This window comes from Microtus ochrogaster, chromosome 7, assembly GCF_000317375.1.
Source record: "Microtus ochrogaster isolate Prairie Vole_2 chromosome 7, MicOch1.0, whole genome shotgun sequence".
Classification (NCBI taxonomy): domain Eukaryota; kingdom Metazoa; phylum Chordata; class Mammalia; order Rodentia; family Cricetidae; genus Microtus; species Microtus ochrogaster.
Window position 1 is genome coordinate 76,795,449 of NC_022014.1, and position 15,711 is coordinate 76,811,159.

General features: G+C 51.8%; 1 protein-coding gene across 1 annotated transcript in view; it reads right to left on the reverse strand.

The window, feature by feature from the left end:
* Nucleotides 1-614: 614 nt before the first annotated feature.
* The window catches only part of Sdk2 (sidekick cell adhesion molecule 2), a 295,345-nt gene continuing 280,248 nt past the window's right edge, over nucleotides 615-15,711 (reverse strand). Inside the window, exons 42-45 of the mRNA XM_005350680.2 lie at nucleotides 14,419-14,559; nucleotides 14,003-14,141; nucleotides 12,186-12,312; nucleotides 615-3,302 (exon numbers count right to left, since the gene is read on the reverse strand). Coding sequence (XP_005350737.1) covers nucleotides 2,949-3,302; nucleotides 12,186-12,312; nucleotides 14,003-14,141; nucleotides 14,419-14,559 — 761 coding nt within the window. The 3' untranslated portion in view covers nucleotides 615-2,948. The remainder of the gene's footprint in view (nucleotides 3,303-12,185; nucleotides 12,313-14,002; nucleotides 14,142-14,418; nucleotides 14,560-15,711) is intronic.

A 15,711-nucleotide genomic window follows, 5' to 3' on the forward strand; every position in this document is an offset into this window, starting at 1 on the left:
CAAGACAATGTAGTCACCCTGGTCTTAATGGCTGTGGAAACTGAAAGCTCCGCCTTACACAGGGTGGGCACCCACCACAATGTCTGGGTGGAATTCTTGGGACCTTCCACTGCTCAGCAGAAATGTAAACATGGGCCCGGAGATATCATAAAACAACCCAGAGCTCCATAGCTGGAAACCTACTAGGTGTCCAGATATGACTGGGGCGGTGGAGGCAATAATCCCCCTGGGCAGGTAGTGACTGAACGGAGACTTCAGTTCGTGATGCGCCCAGCTGCTTGGGCAATAGGTCCCAGTGATACTCCAAATGCCAGTGACCCAGGCTACCCGTGCCTCTTGGAGATGAGGCACATCAGAGAGCGTGGCAAGAGGCCCTTTGCTACCACACATCCATGTATGTTCTGTGCATATCTTTGCATGCTTGTACACGAGCACACGTTTGCAGGTGCACATGGACATTAGCAAGGGTTCCAATGAGCACACAGAAGGGAGAGGGGATCTCAGTGCACCAGGTGATTCATTAAAGGCAAAGGAAAATTGCTGTCATGTGCAACACCACACACACATACACACATACACACACACAAGCGCGCACACGTGCATACAAACACACACACACTTTTTTTTTTTAAAGAAACAAAAAAGTAAAAAAAAAAAAAAAACAAACCAATTCCTGCTTCCTCTATAACGCTCCCTCACTGGGCTGGGCTAGGCTAATAATTCCCTAATGTAAACTGGGAACACCCTTCAATGGTTAAAGCCTCTAAAGACAGGGGGGAAAAAGATGAAGCTGTTTGAAACAGTCATGAAGGACGAAAAGTAAGCATGGCAGTGCGAGCTCGGGCAGCGTCTGCATGTGTGTGGCTCTGGAGATGCCAGATGCTGAAGGGGTGGGGGTCCAGCTGACTGACAAAGTCCAAGGTAGCCCTTGGAACCTGACTCCCCAGGGGGGCAAGGCCTCTGGCCCTTTGTTGTCTTTTGGGGAACAAGGCTGTACTTCCTGGCTTAGGACCTTTAGGACCTGCTTAGGAGAGGTCACTGCGAAAAGCCATTGTTCACAAACAGCAGTTGGGTCACCAGCCTGTTGACTTGGCTTCTGACATTTCCTGGGTCACCTATCCCAGGGGGCAGGTGTGTAGGGAGGAGCCCCCCCCCCCCCAGTAGCCTGTGTCCTTTACAAAGGCCTCTGACTCACATCTCCCTGACCAGTGAGAACTAGCAGTGACTAATTAGGGATTCCTGAGGAGAGCCATAGGCTCCCCACTTGGGCCTCTTGATAGGGCCAGCGGTAACTTCAGTGTGTACTCCCAGCAAAGCTGGTCCTTTATTGAACTGGACAGGCCCCACTGGAGCCTCTGAAGGAGGTAGTCATGCATTCCCAGCAGTAGGCTGAGCCTCAGTCAAGGGGCTGGTTAGTGTCCCCAAGGACCTCAGCCAGCTCAGGACATCAGAAAACCTCCTCCCCAAACCCTTGCTTTAGACGCTTAAAGCTGATGTGAAGTTCAGCACCCCCACCCCGTGGCTTTTTTCCAGAACATTCCAGGGAGTAACAGCGTTCCCTCCTCTCAGCTCTTCTTGTCCCTCGATCCTATCTGACCCGCCTCTCCTGGCTGACCAGCAGACATCTCAACTGCCATGTCCAGTTCGGTCAGAGCTTCTTGTCTGGCCCCTCGTGGGTCCATCCCAGCTCTGGCTTCTCTGAACCTAGCCTGGGAGATGTTAGAAGGGGTTCAAGTGATCTTTGATTCTTTGTAAAGCCTCAGGACCTGGGACTGGCCACCCTTTGGGCACCTGTGTGTTGTGGGAGGAGACACGGGGTGCACAGATCTTGAAGTGAAAATGCTGGGCGAAGAAGTCCCAGGGTATCCTCTTGGGAAGGATTCCTGGACCCTTTTCCTTACAGGCTCATGGGGGCAGGTGCGTGGTTAGCAGGAAGGTGTACATTCAGAGGGTGTGGGATGGTATATCTGAGCGTACAACCTTCCTACGCAGCTTGGGGGGCTGAGCTGAGCTTCCTATCCTAAGCCCCCACACCCTGACCCCATTCCCTTTCTCTGTGTTAGGCTGGTGGACAGGAAGAAAACAGTCAAGGCTTCATCCTTGCACCTCTGACTTCCTGCAGGACGCCTCCCTAACGCTTGCCCTAGTGTGGAGCCAGCACCTTAGGGGACATTCCCAGTTGTCACCTCTCCTTATCGGCATTCAGGGAAGTGAATCCAAAGGACAGGAGGCAGGGCTCAGTTATGCAGCTGTGTAAGGATTCTCTCCCAGCCCTCAGGCCCTCTTTCCTTGAATTCACAATTTTTTTAAATTGCTTTTTTTTTTTTATCTCCAGGAATGAGGAAGTTGCTAAGTGGATTCTTACCCCTTGCTTTTTCTTCCCCCTCCCCAAATAAACCAAATGCTTGGTGGAGAAGTTGAACAAAGGCTGTGAGCCCTTGGAGGGTGTTGAGGCCGGGTAGAAGGCTGGCCAGGCATGAGACACCTGTCAGGGAGAGCTGGAGACAACAGGCAGGCTTCACCTCTGGGGACACCCATCCTTTCTGCAAAGGAGCAAGGATAACAAGATCTAGCCCACTGGGAAGGGTAAAGTTGGCTGAATCTCCATCTCTCAGCCCCACCTGCCTTATAGCCCCTTCTCTCCAGAGTCCCAAGCCCATCTGTCCTCGGTAGAAGTGACTGGTCTCCAGCCCTCCACACTGCACAATGGACCCCAAGGATGTGAAGCTGCTTCAGGTCACACACGTCCAAGTCCCAAGGGTTTCTTCCCCCGCCTCCTCCACACCGGCTTTGCTGGCCCTGGAATCTCTGGAAAAATAAACTCGAGAGGTGAAAAGTTGATCCGATGTCTTGGTGGGAGTTTCTTGTGTGTTTTCTGGCAGGCATTTTGAGAAGTGGCAAAGGAGGATTTTGGTGTTGTTTCTTTCATCCTATTTCCTCTTCTGATGTCAAACGAAGGATGAGAACCCGGCTATGGGTGCCCGGGAACCAGGGGCGAGGCTGCTGGGGGGACGGTAGAGGGTGCTCTGCTGACTTGGGGGGTTTGGGGGATTTTGGGGCGTTGGAGTCCGGCTGGCCTTGGGCCGGAAAAGGCTGCCCTGCTGGGTGCTGTTGCTATTGGGGACAGTGACATGGTCAGGTTCGCCAGAATCACTCTCTGTGTAGCTGTAGGCCTGGGCCCGGGAGATGCCTTTCTGTTGGCGTCGCCACGAGTTGTAATAGGTGGGGTCACTGATGTAATGGTTGACGAAGGAGTGGGCTTTCTGGGGGTTCGTGTCCACTTCGTACTCGCTGTCGCTACCCTAGGAGGACAGAGAACCAGGGGTGTCAGCGTCCTTGTGAGGTCAGGGCTCAAAGGCACAGCATTCTGGCTCCATTCTCGGTTCTGCCTCTTTCAGGCCCTGGATCTTGAACATCTCAACCCCTCGCTACCATGGCTACCACAGTGTCCCTTCATGTCCCCCTCCCTCTCCCTTCAGGGAGAGCAAGTATGAGATGTCTACCATCAAGTGTTGTCCAGGACCAGAAGGCCATCTTTTCCCTTTGTGGTACTAAGGCTTGAAAACCAGGGCCTCACTCATGCTAGGCAAGTGTTCTACCGCCGAGTCACACCCAATCTCCCTTTCTAGTTTTTCATTTTGACACAGGGTTTCCCTAGGCTGGCCTTTAACTCACTTGCATCCTTCCTGTTTAGCCTCATGGTAGCTAGGACTTCAGACGGACCAACGCACTCAAACCCTAACCTTTATTCTTCCCAGTTGAAATAAAATTCACTTAACATAAAGTCAACCATTTTGAAGTGAACTGTTCAGCACTGCTTAGTCTGTGACTCAGTGAGCCATTAGGTCTATCCAGCTCCAGGTATTTTGATCACGCAAAAGTACAACCCTGGATCTATTAAGCCCTCTTTCTCTATCCCCCCACCTCCCCAACACAACCACACTTCTCTTCAGGAACACATGCCTGTTCTGGATTCTCCATACAGATGGGCCCACACTATATAGTTTTATGTCTAGTGTCTTCTTTTAGTTCATTGTTTTTTGAGAAACAACCTCATTGTTTAGTCCAAGAACATACTATATATCCCAGGCTGGCCTCAAGGGTCTGACAATCCTCGTGCCTCAGCCTCCTGAGTGCTGGAATCACAGATGGCATGCCCAGCTGCATCTGGTGTCCTTGACTTAGCACAGTGATTTTAAGGATAGTTTCCATTTCTGAACCCTCACCATATATGACAAGATGCTTTCTATCAATTTTTTTTAAACATTGATTTAATGTGTATGAGTGTTTTACTTAGATGTATGGCTGTATACCATGTGTGTGCCTGGTGTCTACAGGTCAGAAGAGGACAATGAATCTGGGCATTGGAGTTATGGACAGTTGAAAGCCATCGTGTGGGTGTTGGGAATTGAACCTGGGTTCTCAGAAAGAGAACCCCTTAACCACTGAGTCATCTCTCCAGCCCCAAGAAACATTCTAACCTGGGTCACCCTGTACTCTGTGACAAGAGATAAAGTTTGAGCTAGATTAAGAGTTGGGAACACCTTGGAGCAGTGAAAATGCAGGTGCCCACCCTGAATACATGATTCAGGGTAAAAGCAAGCTGAAGTCAGGAAATCATCGTGAAAATCATGTCAACATGGGCTGGAGAGATGGCTCAGCAGTCCGAGCATCTCCTGCTCTTCCAGAGGACCTGGGTTTGCCCTCTTTTGACTTCTCTGGGCTGCTAAGCTCATATGTATGCGAATCACAGAAACACTCGAGAAAGAGTTTTAAACGCCAAGAAAAGCTCCAAATTCTCCTGTGATGACTTTGGAGGTCCTCCCTGCCCCCCCCATAAGCTATTCAATTATTCTTAACTCCGCTATGACATTCTGCAGTTCTGTGCACATGCGTCTTCTGCAGGAGACAAGTCAATCTGAATTGTAAACTCCCAATTGAGGAACTAAAATTATCACCCGCTCCTCCCCCACCCCCAGCTTCCAGCAATGTTTTGAGAGGGAATAAGACAACAGATGGAGACTCAGGGGAAGAGACCAGCTCGGATGGTGGAAGGGGTGGAAGGCACACTTAGCGACGTGCAGCTCAGAGGATGCCACCAAGCCTGCCTGGCTCCTCCGCATGCTTTGCCTTCCTCACTCCTGCCCACCAGTGTCCCTAGCTGCCCAGTTCACTACCTACCTAAGGAAAACACACATGCCAGGGAGAGTGCTGCCAACAAAACCCAACTTGGCCAACACCAGGGAGTTTGGGGTGACCCACTGCATTCTGTTTGACAGTGGAGAAATTGGAGGCGGCTTTGTTCCCTGAGACACAGGAGATGGAACGCATGGAGCATTCTAGGGACAAAGTCTTCTGTGATGTCTAGACCCTCAAGAGAGGCAAAGCAGCTGGGCGGTGGTGGCACTCGCCTTTAATCCCAGCACTTGGGAGGCAGAGGCAGGCGGATCTCTGTGAGTTCGAGACCAGCCTGGTCTACAAGAGCTAGTTCCAGGACAGGCTCCAAAACCACAGAGAAACCCTGTCTCGAAAAAAAAAAAAAAAAAAAAAAAAAAAAAAAGAGAGAGAGGCAAAGCTATGGTGTCTTCTCAGGCAGGTGCTCCTGGGGAGGCAGGAGCTGTTGGCCTGGCATCTCTGTAATGAGTGTTCACACCTCTGTTCTTCCAGTAGGAGAATGCTAAGGCTGCCTCCATGCACATGTTACCAGAGTACGGACACCATGTAGCACTGGTGTTTGTGAGCACTAACGCTGCATGGGAACCGTCACCATGTGAGTGTCCATCCTGTGCAAGTACTGATTCTATGGGTTCTGGTGTTGTGAGTACTGATCTTACGTGGGTACTAGTGCTACTGCTGCAGGGCACTGGTGCTGTGTGAGTACTGATGCATTACTGCTACTGCTGCAGGGCACTGATGCATGAGTACCACTGCTGCAGGGCACTGGTGCTATGTGAGTACTGATGACGCATGAGCACTACTGCTGCAGGGCACTGGTGCTGAGTACTGATGCATTAGTGCTACTGCTACAGGGCACTGGTGCTGGGTGAGTACTGATGCTTCATGGGTACTGGTGCTGAGTGATAGTTCATGCTATGTGACTGAGCACTGATTCCATGACTACTATTGAGTATTAATGCTGCATGGATACTGATGCCGTGTAGGCGTCTGTTCTGTGTGAGTACCGATGCTATGTGAAGGAACTAGGATGCTGAGGCCCAAGGCCCAATGAGTACTGCTGATGCACAGGTCCTGGTACTATGTACTGACTGTGTGCTGAAGCCCTGTTGTACTGATGCACAGGCATGCATGATGTAAGGGCTCTTGCTGAGTGCTGAAGTGGACCAAGTGCAGAGAGAGAGGGAGGGAGGGTTTTGCTGGGACCTCAGCTCAGATCACCCTGATTTTCTGAAACCCACACTTGCTTTTAACTTGCTCTTACTCCCACCTGGAGCTCCTAGAGGGGAATGAGAGCCCCCTCCCGCCTGCCAGGGAGACAAACGCTCCCCAGACATCTGCTAATTTACTTCTCTGGCTCACCCCTCCTTGCTATTCCTCCCCTCCGACCCACCCCCTGCAGCCCCAGCCTCTCCCCTTAGCCCCCTTCAGTAGCCATCTTTCCCAGGAAGGTAGAGCCTACAATGGACAGGCCCTCAGTCAATTCTCCATGGATTCAAGGCAGCACAATGTGAGCCGTGAGTGCGTGTGTGTGTCTGCCCAGCTGCCTACCCAGAACAAAAGACATATAGACAGGAGGGTTCCATATGCTGAGGCCAGGCTAATAATGCCTGGAGGCGGGAGGCTGGGGGTGATGGTGGGGGTGGGGTGGGGGTGGTGGGTGGGTAGGGTATCTCTCCTCTAGAAGGCCCAGTCCATACATTTGTGTGTGTGTGTGTGTGTGTGTGTGTGTGTGTGTGTATTTTGAGGAAAGAGGTGGGTTCTTCAGAGACTAAGAGACTGGAAGTGATCCCCTCCCTCATCTGGGCTACCAGAGGCTCCATCCTACCTGACCACATTCTGGGCACAGTGCTCTGCCCCTGCCCCTTGAATGTGCTGGCCTTTGAGGCCGAGTTGCTGCCTTCTGCAGGGGCTGCAGTCTTGGGGATTTGAGTGGGATAGAGTGATGCTGTAGTCCAGTCATTGAGGAAAAGCCCCAGATCAGTGTGTGCCACTCCTACAATGCCTGAGCCTCTGGGGTGAGAGGTGGTGTCCTGGCCCTACTCAGGTTTTCAGCTTGGGGGACTGGTCTGTAAAATGGTAGCTTGCGGCTAACCAGTCAAAAGGAGTCAAAGCAGGCAAGGGTAAAATAAAGTAAATGGTATTATTGGAGGAAGACTGGGGCAGGGCCGGCGCCTCAGTGGGAGGACTCAGTGGGAGGACTCAGTGGGAGGACTCAGTGGGAGGACTCAGAGGAGCAGCCAGGGATTGGAGGCTGCTTCAGTGATGTCACCAGAACGGGGCAGCCACCCAGCCCCTGCTAACCCACAGTAGGTGGGCCTGGTTTGGGGATGGGGTGGGTCCTCTCTGGCTTTTCTGGGGCCAAATCTGAAAGCCCATTCATCGACATCACCTCATACCACAGACCAGCGGAGGCTCTCTGTTGAGCACCTACTGGATGCCTGGCCCTCTGTGACAGCAGCCCTGACAGATGGGAAGGCTAGAAGAGAGAGTGCCCAGGAGGTGGGGTCGGAGCTGTTGGCCAGCCCCTCCCCCAGCTCCCCAAGGCCAAGGAGGAAAGGGGGTGGTCTTTGCCTCAGACAAACAGAGCAGATCCCGCCTCCACCTCCCTGAACATCTGTTTCTTCTCAGGGTGGGGGCGGGGGGTGAGAAGAAGGAGCGCAGGGACAAGGGGCCCCAATGACAGCTTTCTGCTCTCTCTCAGGAACTGAATGCAGCTTCCCAGGAGCAGGCAAGCACAAAGGAGGCTTTCAGGGCCCGGCCTGTCAGGCCATCAAGCGACTGCTTCAGTTCCCTGGCCTCTTAACAGCTCTTCAGAGCCGTTCAATCAGCTATTCCCGGGTCTCATGAGCAGGAGGGCAGATGCCAGGCTGGGGGATAGGAGTGGGGGAGGGACCCAGATGGAAAACCAACCCCAGAGAAAAAGCTGAAACCCAAAAGAGGAGACAAAGCCCCTTGCTTCTCTGCTCATCTCCAAAGGTGTAGGATGAGAAGCAACCCAGGGCTTTGAGACATGTTTTGAGATCTGAGACCAGGCAGGTAGGTGTGTGTGTGTGTGTGTGTGTGTGTGTGTGTATTTTGAGGAAAGAGGTGGGTTCTTCAGAGACTAAGAGACTGGAAGTGATTCCCTCCCTCATCTGGGGTCCCAGGGGCTCTGCCCAACCTGACCACATTCTGGGCACAGTGCTCTGCCCCTGCCCCTTGGATGTGCTGACCTCAGAGGCAGAGTTGCTGCCTTCTACAGGGCTAGGGTGACGCCATGCTAAAGGGGCTTCTGAGAATCGTCAGAGGACTCCACTGATGTCCCCTTGAGGGATCATTTGTCAGAGCTCTGGGTTCCCCGAGGGAAAACAGGTTGAAAAATATCAGCTTAGACAATGTCAACGTGAATTCCCAACCTGTGCCCTTGCAGGTCAAGTGATGGCCTACGATGCCTAGCTGTCAGGGATGTCTGTGGTCAGTGGCCTTGAGGGAGCTTCCTGAGATAGGTCTGGGGTGGATGCTGTCCTCAGGGTCGGCAGGATGTAGACGGGGTCTCAGTGACCTGCTCTCCTGAGCTCTGTGACCAGGAGCTAGATGCTTGACATCTCTATCTCCAAGTCTCCGCATTCCCAAGCGCTATGTGGGAGACCAACCCACTACCATGGTGGGGCTGTTGGATGCTAAATGAGATGCATAAGGCAGGGGGCTTAGCATGGAAAAGCCATGGCAAGCTTTTCTGCCCTAGAGACCTTTCTTTTTGGGCTAAGGAGAATGAGAAACAGACAAAGCCTTAGCTGACCCTAAACAAAACTGGACAGAAGCATCCTAGACATTTGCAGCAGGCAGAGGCCATGCAGGAAGGGGACCTCGTACCTGACTCAGACCCACAGGGCTCCTTCTGCGCCTGGCCCAGACCTGTACATACCAGACTGAATGCCAGCTTCTTTCTGGGACCCCTGTCCCCACCCCCTGCATCCCTCTACTGCATGCCTTTGGGCAGTGACCTTTCCCCCAGGTCTCTTTTCCTTGCTTCAACTTCCTCAAACCTTACAGGAAGCAGAGAGAAGTTTGGACGTCCCTTTCTTCCTATAGTTAGTCATTCAGGTCCCGTGATGGGTGGGTGGGAATTGAAACACGTGGTTACTTATGCACAGGTAGCCTTCCAGACCGTAACAAGACATCACAAAGACTCTGAGTCTGCACTGAGTTCCTCAATGTGCCTGACCTACGTCAAGTTATACTAAGGAAGGTATAAAAGGGAGTTGGGGGCTCTGAATTTGTTGGGGGGTTATTTATGTGTGATACCCCCACACCCACTCACTCTTTCAATTATTGTATTAGTCTAGAAGTGTTCATAATGCCACCACTACCTTCTAGGGACTGTGAGGACCAAGCAGTATCATTCACTCCCAATTCTTGGAGCCCATCCTGACAACTAGTAAGTGTTCCACACACTCAATAAATGTCATATAGGATATGATTGGTCCAACACATTTTCTTTATACTTTTCCACATAGATTTCATTCTTTTCAAACGAGCTTGAAGCCGCCCGACCATGAAACTGCTAGGAGCTGGAGCTCAAAATCAGAAGGCACATGCGGTGGGCTCGGCGTTTCTTTTCCACTGGCACGTGTTTGTGTGTTAAATACGGTGCTTTTTTACTACTGTTATTTTGAAAATGGAGTTGGAATGCAGCCAGGCTGCATTTTGAGACAGTCCATCAAACATGCCACAGGCAAATCTCTTTGAGCGTGCCTTAACTGTGCTCGGGGTTCTTTTTGCTAGCATCTCTAGAGGCACGGCCCTGGGTCCTTGGGAAAAGTCAGTCTCTTCCTCTCACCCTTCACCCACATCACGCTTGGCTGCCTCTCTTACACTGCATCTCATCATATATGTTTATTTTTAAATCAAATTGATGCTTTGTTTATGACTGTCTCACAGGAGAGAGGCGGGATGCATTCGCACCAGTTGTGGAGAACGGGATTCACAGTATAAGCCAGGCTGGCCGTACACGCTCATACATAGGAGACCTGGGGGAGGGACAGCTCAAAGAGGGAGTGATTCTCTAAAATCCAATGACACTGAGGGGGAGTGGTTGCTGATCATCAGGGACCCACATCTGTCATCCACCCAGGACTATCATTGGGGGTGGATATGCTACACTCTAGACCCTGACTGATCACCCAGAGAGCTCTCGGAGGGAGGGTTCCCAGATGTGTGTAACAAGGGTGCCAGAGGGATAAGGTCAGCTACTGTACATCCAGGTCTAAACCCTGCAGATCCGAAGGAGCACGTGGCGGTCGGTCACAGCCATGTCTCCATCACCTCCATGTCCTGAGAGTAGTTTCAAGAAACGAGGCAGAGGCCAGTGATGTGGTTCAGGGGTAAAATTCTTATCTAGCATCTGGGGGACCCTAAGTTCCATTCCCAGGACCAGAGAGGCAGGAAAATCTGAGAGAAATCAGAGACAGCCCCACCCTCTATGATTCTGCGGGAGCTGCCCTAAGCCCCAGGATAATGCAGAAACACAGTTCCCATGGCTGCCAATCCTAGAAGTATAAAAAAAGCCACCCAGATGAATCAGGGTCCTGTGTTCCTGGTAATTACAGAGCGGCAAAGCTGCTTGCCTAGGGTCCCTTTGATGACACTTAAGAACCTGGGGATCTGGCTATTTACCAGCAGCCAGGCAAATAGTTTATATCTTAAGGGATGCAAAGCTACACATGGGGTAGGTGTTCTCTTACACCATGGTCTCGGTGTCTTCCCAGGCACTCCTGTCTCTGAGATGCCAGGGTTCTAGCACAGCCTCCTGGAACCTGGGTTCTCTACAGTGGCGCTAAAGCCAAATGCTTGGTTTTCAAGAATACCGTGAAAACCTGAAAGACCTGATTCCCGCTTTGTGCCTTTTCCTGAGCCTGTGAGGAGCTGCATGGCTCAACTTCATCTTGCTCAGCGTACCATGCTACCCGCCTTGTGAGGGTGAAGGGTTATTAAGGACCGTCCCAGACACGGGATGCTAAGAGACAGAGTGGACTCCTTGCAGGTTTAGGCATCATATCACAGCCCAGGGCTACCTTTCGAATGAACATATCCCCACTGCAGCCCTCTGGGGAGATGGGACTATCATTCAAATGTGCAAGCAAAGCTCCGTGGAGAGGTGGGAGGGGGGTAGCAGTGTTGAGGGTGTGGGAATAGCGTTAGTGCCTAGAGCACGTTTTGCATTTATCCTTTAATGGTGGGCTTGATTATATTTCCTCTTCCTGTTTGGTTGTTTTTTGTTTGTTTGTTTTTTAGAAACTCTACAAGTTATTTGTAAACATGACCTAGAGGGAGTGGAAATGAATGTCTGGTTCCTTTAGATGTCTCGCTGGACAGATTGGGAGACCTTTAGCATGCTAGGTAAGTATTCTTATCCAATGAACAATGTGCCTACCCCCTGCCCCTCCTCCTCCTCCTTTTTTTTTTGTTTTGTTTTGTTCTTTGAGACAGGGTTTCTTTGAGACAGGGTTTCTCTGTGCAACAGTCCTGGCTGCCCTGGAATTCGAACTCACTGAGATCCCTCTGGTGCTGGGATTAAAGGCCTGTGCCACCACTGCCTGGCCCTAGCCCTCCCCACCACTGCACTCCTTTAATTAACTCTTTGTCTTCGGTACCAAGGTTCCTCATGAGTCAGAGTTACTGAGAACCCAGGATAAGAGGGGAGGGGGGGGGGAGTTTGGCGAGTGTGGGAGACCAGGCTCTCAGGTCTCAGGTGACCACGCTGAGGCAAACCCTGAGCAGGGCAGGAAGTGGTGGTGATTGACCTATGAATGACTTCTGGAGAGCTTCTCCAGGCCTTCTGGTCTTTATAGCACCAGCCAAAGAAGAAAGGGAGGGGAGGAGAGAGGGAAGGAGGGACGGAGGAAGAGGGAGGGAAGGAGGGACGGAGGAAGGTTGGCTGTGTGATGAGACACTGTTCATCCCTTCATCCCCATTGGTAGCAGCCACACTACCTGTCCGGTCACCGACTGAACCCTTGTGCCCCTCACCTGGGAGTCGGAGATTTCTGAGGGTTTCTCTGTCAGGCTGCTGCTCTCGGCTGGGATGAGGTCATTGTACTTGGTGACATCTTCATCAGAATAGTGTAAGCTGCCTGGACTGGGCCTGGGAGGGGACCTAGGGAGAGAAGGGAATGAGGCAGAGAGGTGGCCTCAGATAGGTCTGGAGGAACACAGGCCATACAAGCCCCTCCGTCCTGGGTTCTTCCTCCCTGTGGCCACACTGTGTCAGCCCAGGCCCTACAGAGAGAGGCTTGGAGGAAGAGGAGGGAGAGAAAAGGATGCCATACTTATGTTCTTGACCATACAGGGCAAACGGTATGTCTGTCCGTGTGCCCAGGCACACTGTACAGCATCACTGTGAGAGCAGTTCAGGTTCAGTTTGGGTCTGGTTTGGTGAAAACAAGATTTTTCTCATTCCCATGGGGGCACAGGAACATGTGAACCTCTGTGTGTGTGTCCTATGAGTAGGAGAGGCAAGGAGACAAGGGGAGGTGTGGCCGTGGGTAAAATGCCCCCTTGTTCCCTGTGGCAGGCTCAGGAGCTTGCTCAGTGGGGCTGTGGTAGCCATGCTGGCCTTGGGTGAGTTTAACCACAGCTTCAAATGCCTCTTTCTTTGGAAGGCTGGATTGGCGAGGGATGAGAGCCTGCCCGCTTGCCCTCAGCCCTCCCCTCCGCCCCCTTGGCTTACCCCTTCAAGAGGAGACAGAAAGACGCTTTGTGAAATTCCCTCAAGAAGCTGCCCCGCCTCTCCCAGCCCGCTGCCTCCAGTGAGCCGTGAATGTCAATATGGCTGAGGCTGGAAACAGGAGTCCCTCTGGCTGTGCCCCCAACCTCCTTTGAGCTTCGGGAAGCAAACAACTGCCTGGATCCTATCAGAGGAGGAGCAGGCGGGTCCCAGGAGCATTCCCTGCCCTTGCAAAGGGGCAGCCTGAGGGCTCCACGGAAGCAAGATCTGGAGAGACTGGAGTCGTGAAGAAGTCAGGAGTGGGAGTTGGCTCCCACCAAGAGCCTCTACTTTTTTCATTGTTTTTGGGCTTTTGAGAAAGGGTCACATGTAATGCAGGCTGGCCTCAAACTTTATGGAATTTAGGGATGCCCTTCAAGTTCTGATCCTTGTGGCTCTGCCTCCCAAGTACCTGCCAGGATCACAGGTATGGGCCAGCACATCTAGTTTCCAGTGTTAGGGATCAAAGCCAGGGCTTCATGCATGGCAGGAGAGTTCTCTGCCAGATGAGCTATACCTCAAGGCTTTTCCAGGCTGTTTCCAGAGGCTGAAAGACGGTGGCAGGAGGACACCCTCACACAGAAGTTAAGTCAAGCTCGGGGAAGAAGGTTTTACTCTTCCCTTGCCAAGGAGGGCATAAGCAACAATGGACCAGTTCCTGGTACCTCCCACTGGGTGCTTCAGCTGGGTCCAGCTCGTCTCTGGGGTATACGGCCATCTCTAAGGCCAGTTACTAGTGCAACTGACTCCAAACAATTGTAAGCTGGCTTCCACAAGGCTGTATGTTTCTGCATTCTGCAGCCATCAGCAGAACTGTTAGTACCCACCCATCTCCTCATGGATTTTCTAACATTCCCTAAGCTGTGGCTAGGTTTGGTGGGACTAACACAGACCCCTAGGGGTGCTGCTGGGGTCCTTCATGGCCTTCTGCTGGCCATTGGCAGCCCTGAAGCTTGGATGCTATTTCCCTGGACCTGGAAGGCCAAGCGGGCATTGCATGTTCCATGCTCCTCCCCAGCAGGCGCAAGAGGCCCTCAAGCCTCTGTCCTCTGCCCCCACATGCACAGACAGACGACAGTACCTGGTATACAAGCCATTCTTCCTGCAGAAAGAGTTCTTTACGGACAGCCGCCGGTTGTTGAGCTCCAGAGCGGGAAAACTGCTTTCATCCAAGCTCAGCATCTCCCCATGGCCAAGGGCTCCTGACTTGGTATTGCCTCCTAAGGATGGGGTGGTGGTGGAGATTGGTACCCATCAGACAACATGGCCATTCCTTTCCAGCTCCATTCTCTCACTTAGCCCGCATGCTCCTTTTTCATGCTTGTTAGCATCAAGACCCAGATTAGAGCTGGAGGTTGTGTGGAGGAATTCCTGGCTGTTCCACCTGAGAAGATGCATCACCAGGAAAGAGACCTACCTCCCCCCCCCCCCCCCCCGCCAATGGGAAGGAGACCCTCAAGAGTCAAGTCTGCCATTAGGGGGTGCAGGCTGGCTCACCTGAGTCTGTCTTCTTGGAGTACTTCTTGCTCTGACCTCGGATGATGAGTACGAAGACCAGAAGCAGGATGAAGATGAGGCCCACTAGGGCTATGACCACCAAGAACCACCATTCCTCATAGAAGGGGCTGGCTTTCTGGGCTGCAGCGGGGCAGGGGACAGTGTCAGGACCAGGCTACTCCATATCCCCCCGCCACAGACTTTCCTGTTCCATTTGGGGTTCTACCAACTGTTCAAGGGTGTTATGGGTAGATGGGGCCTGTGCACTCAGAATTCCAGCTTTGAGCTGTAGGCAAAGTTTTACCTGGAGGACTGTTTCGAGCAGAGTTTTATGGTTTAATTGATTAAGAATCCCCTGGATTTATTAAGGAATAGTGCTGGGATTGATTAGTGATGTCTGTCAGGGGATCAGGAAGAAAAAATAGCAGTCTGTTAGCTGCTTTTGTTTTTCACTCTCTTGCCTTGGGCAAAAAGACTTTGATAGACAGACTCTGTGTGGGAAAGGATGCTTTTCTGGCATTTAGGAAGTCTGGGAGAACTACTCTCAAAATTGTAGTTTTTCTTCCTTTCCTTTCCTTTTTTTCTTTTTTCTTTTAAACTGATGACAGAAAGCCAGGGAACTTGGGAGAGAGATCACATGTGGTTTTTTTTTTTTTAAATGCCTCTGCCAGGTAGGGCTCCCTTTCTAGCAAAGCCCCCTAGTAATTTGCTTCCTGTACCCAGAAACTCCTAATCCATATCACTCCAATGAGGAGATGGTTCTTCTGTTCTTGTCTTAGACTCTTTGTTTTCTATAGTTTGCTGCTGTCATCTGAGCACAGGAGAAAGTATGTGGGTGAAAAGAGGAGCTGGGTTGCTAATGCCCCACCAGAGAGCAGAGGCACAATATGAGTTGAATTTCTACCTTCATATTCCAGTGGTCAGTGAGTGACCAGGGTCATAGGTGTAGGCCTAGTGTCCTGTATGGACTCAGAGCTGAACTAGGTGGGAGGAATGAAAGAAAAGGGGAAGGGAGACAGTGAACATGGCCCACCTGGGTGCCACTCAGCGAGGTCTCAGATGGCACCAGGATTAGCCCATGGCCCGCCCGGGGCTGTCTTTTGGGAGTGGGGTGAAATGGCTTCCATGGAAACAAAGTTTATGACTTGACTATTCCATGGCCTCCACATTCCCTCAGAACTCTAAGCTACATCAGGCTTGGGACCCAGAGTTCACAGTTAGAGGGACTGAGGGACAGAGAGACAGTCCATTTGGATGACAACCTTGATGCTTCCGCTGCCAGATGTCTGTCCC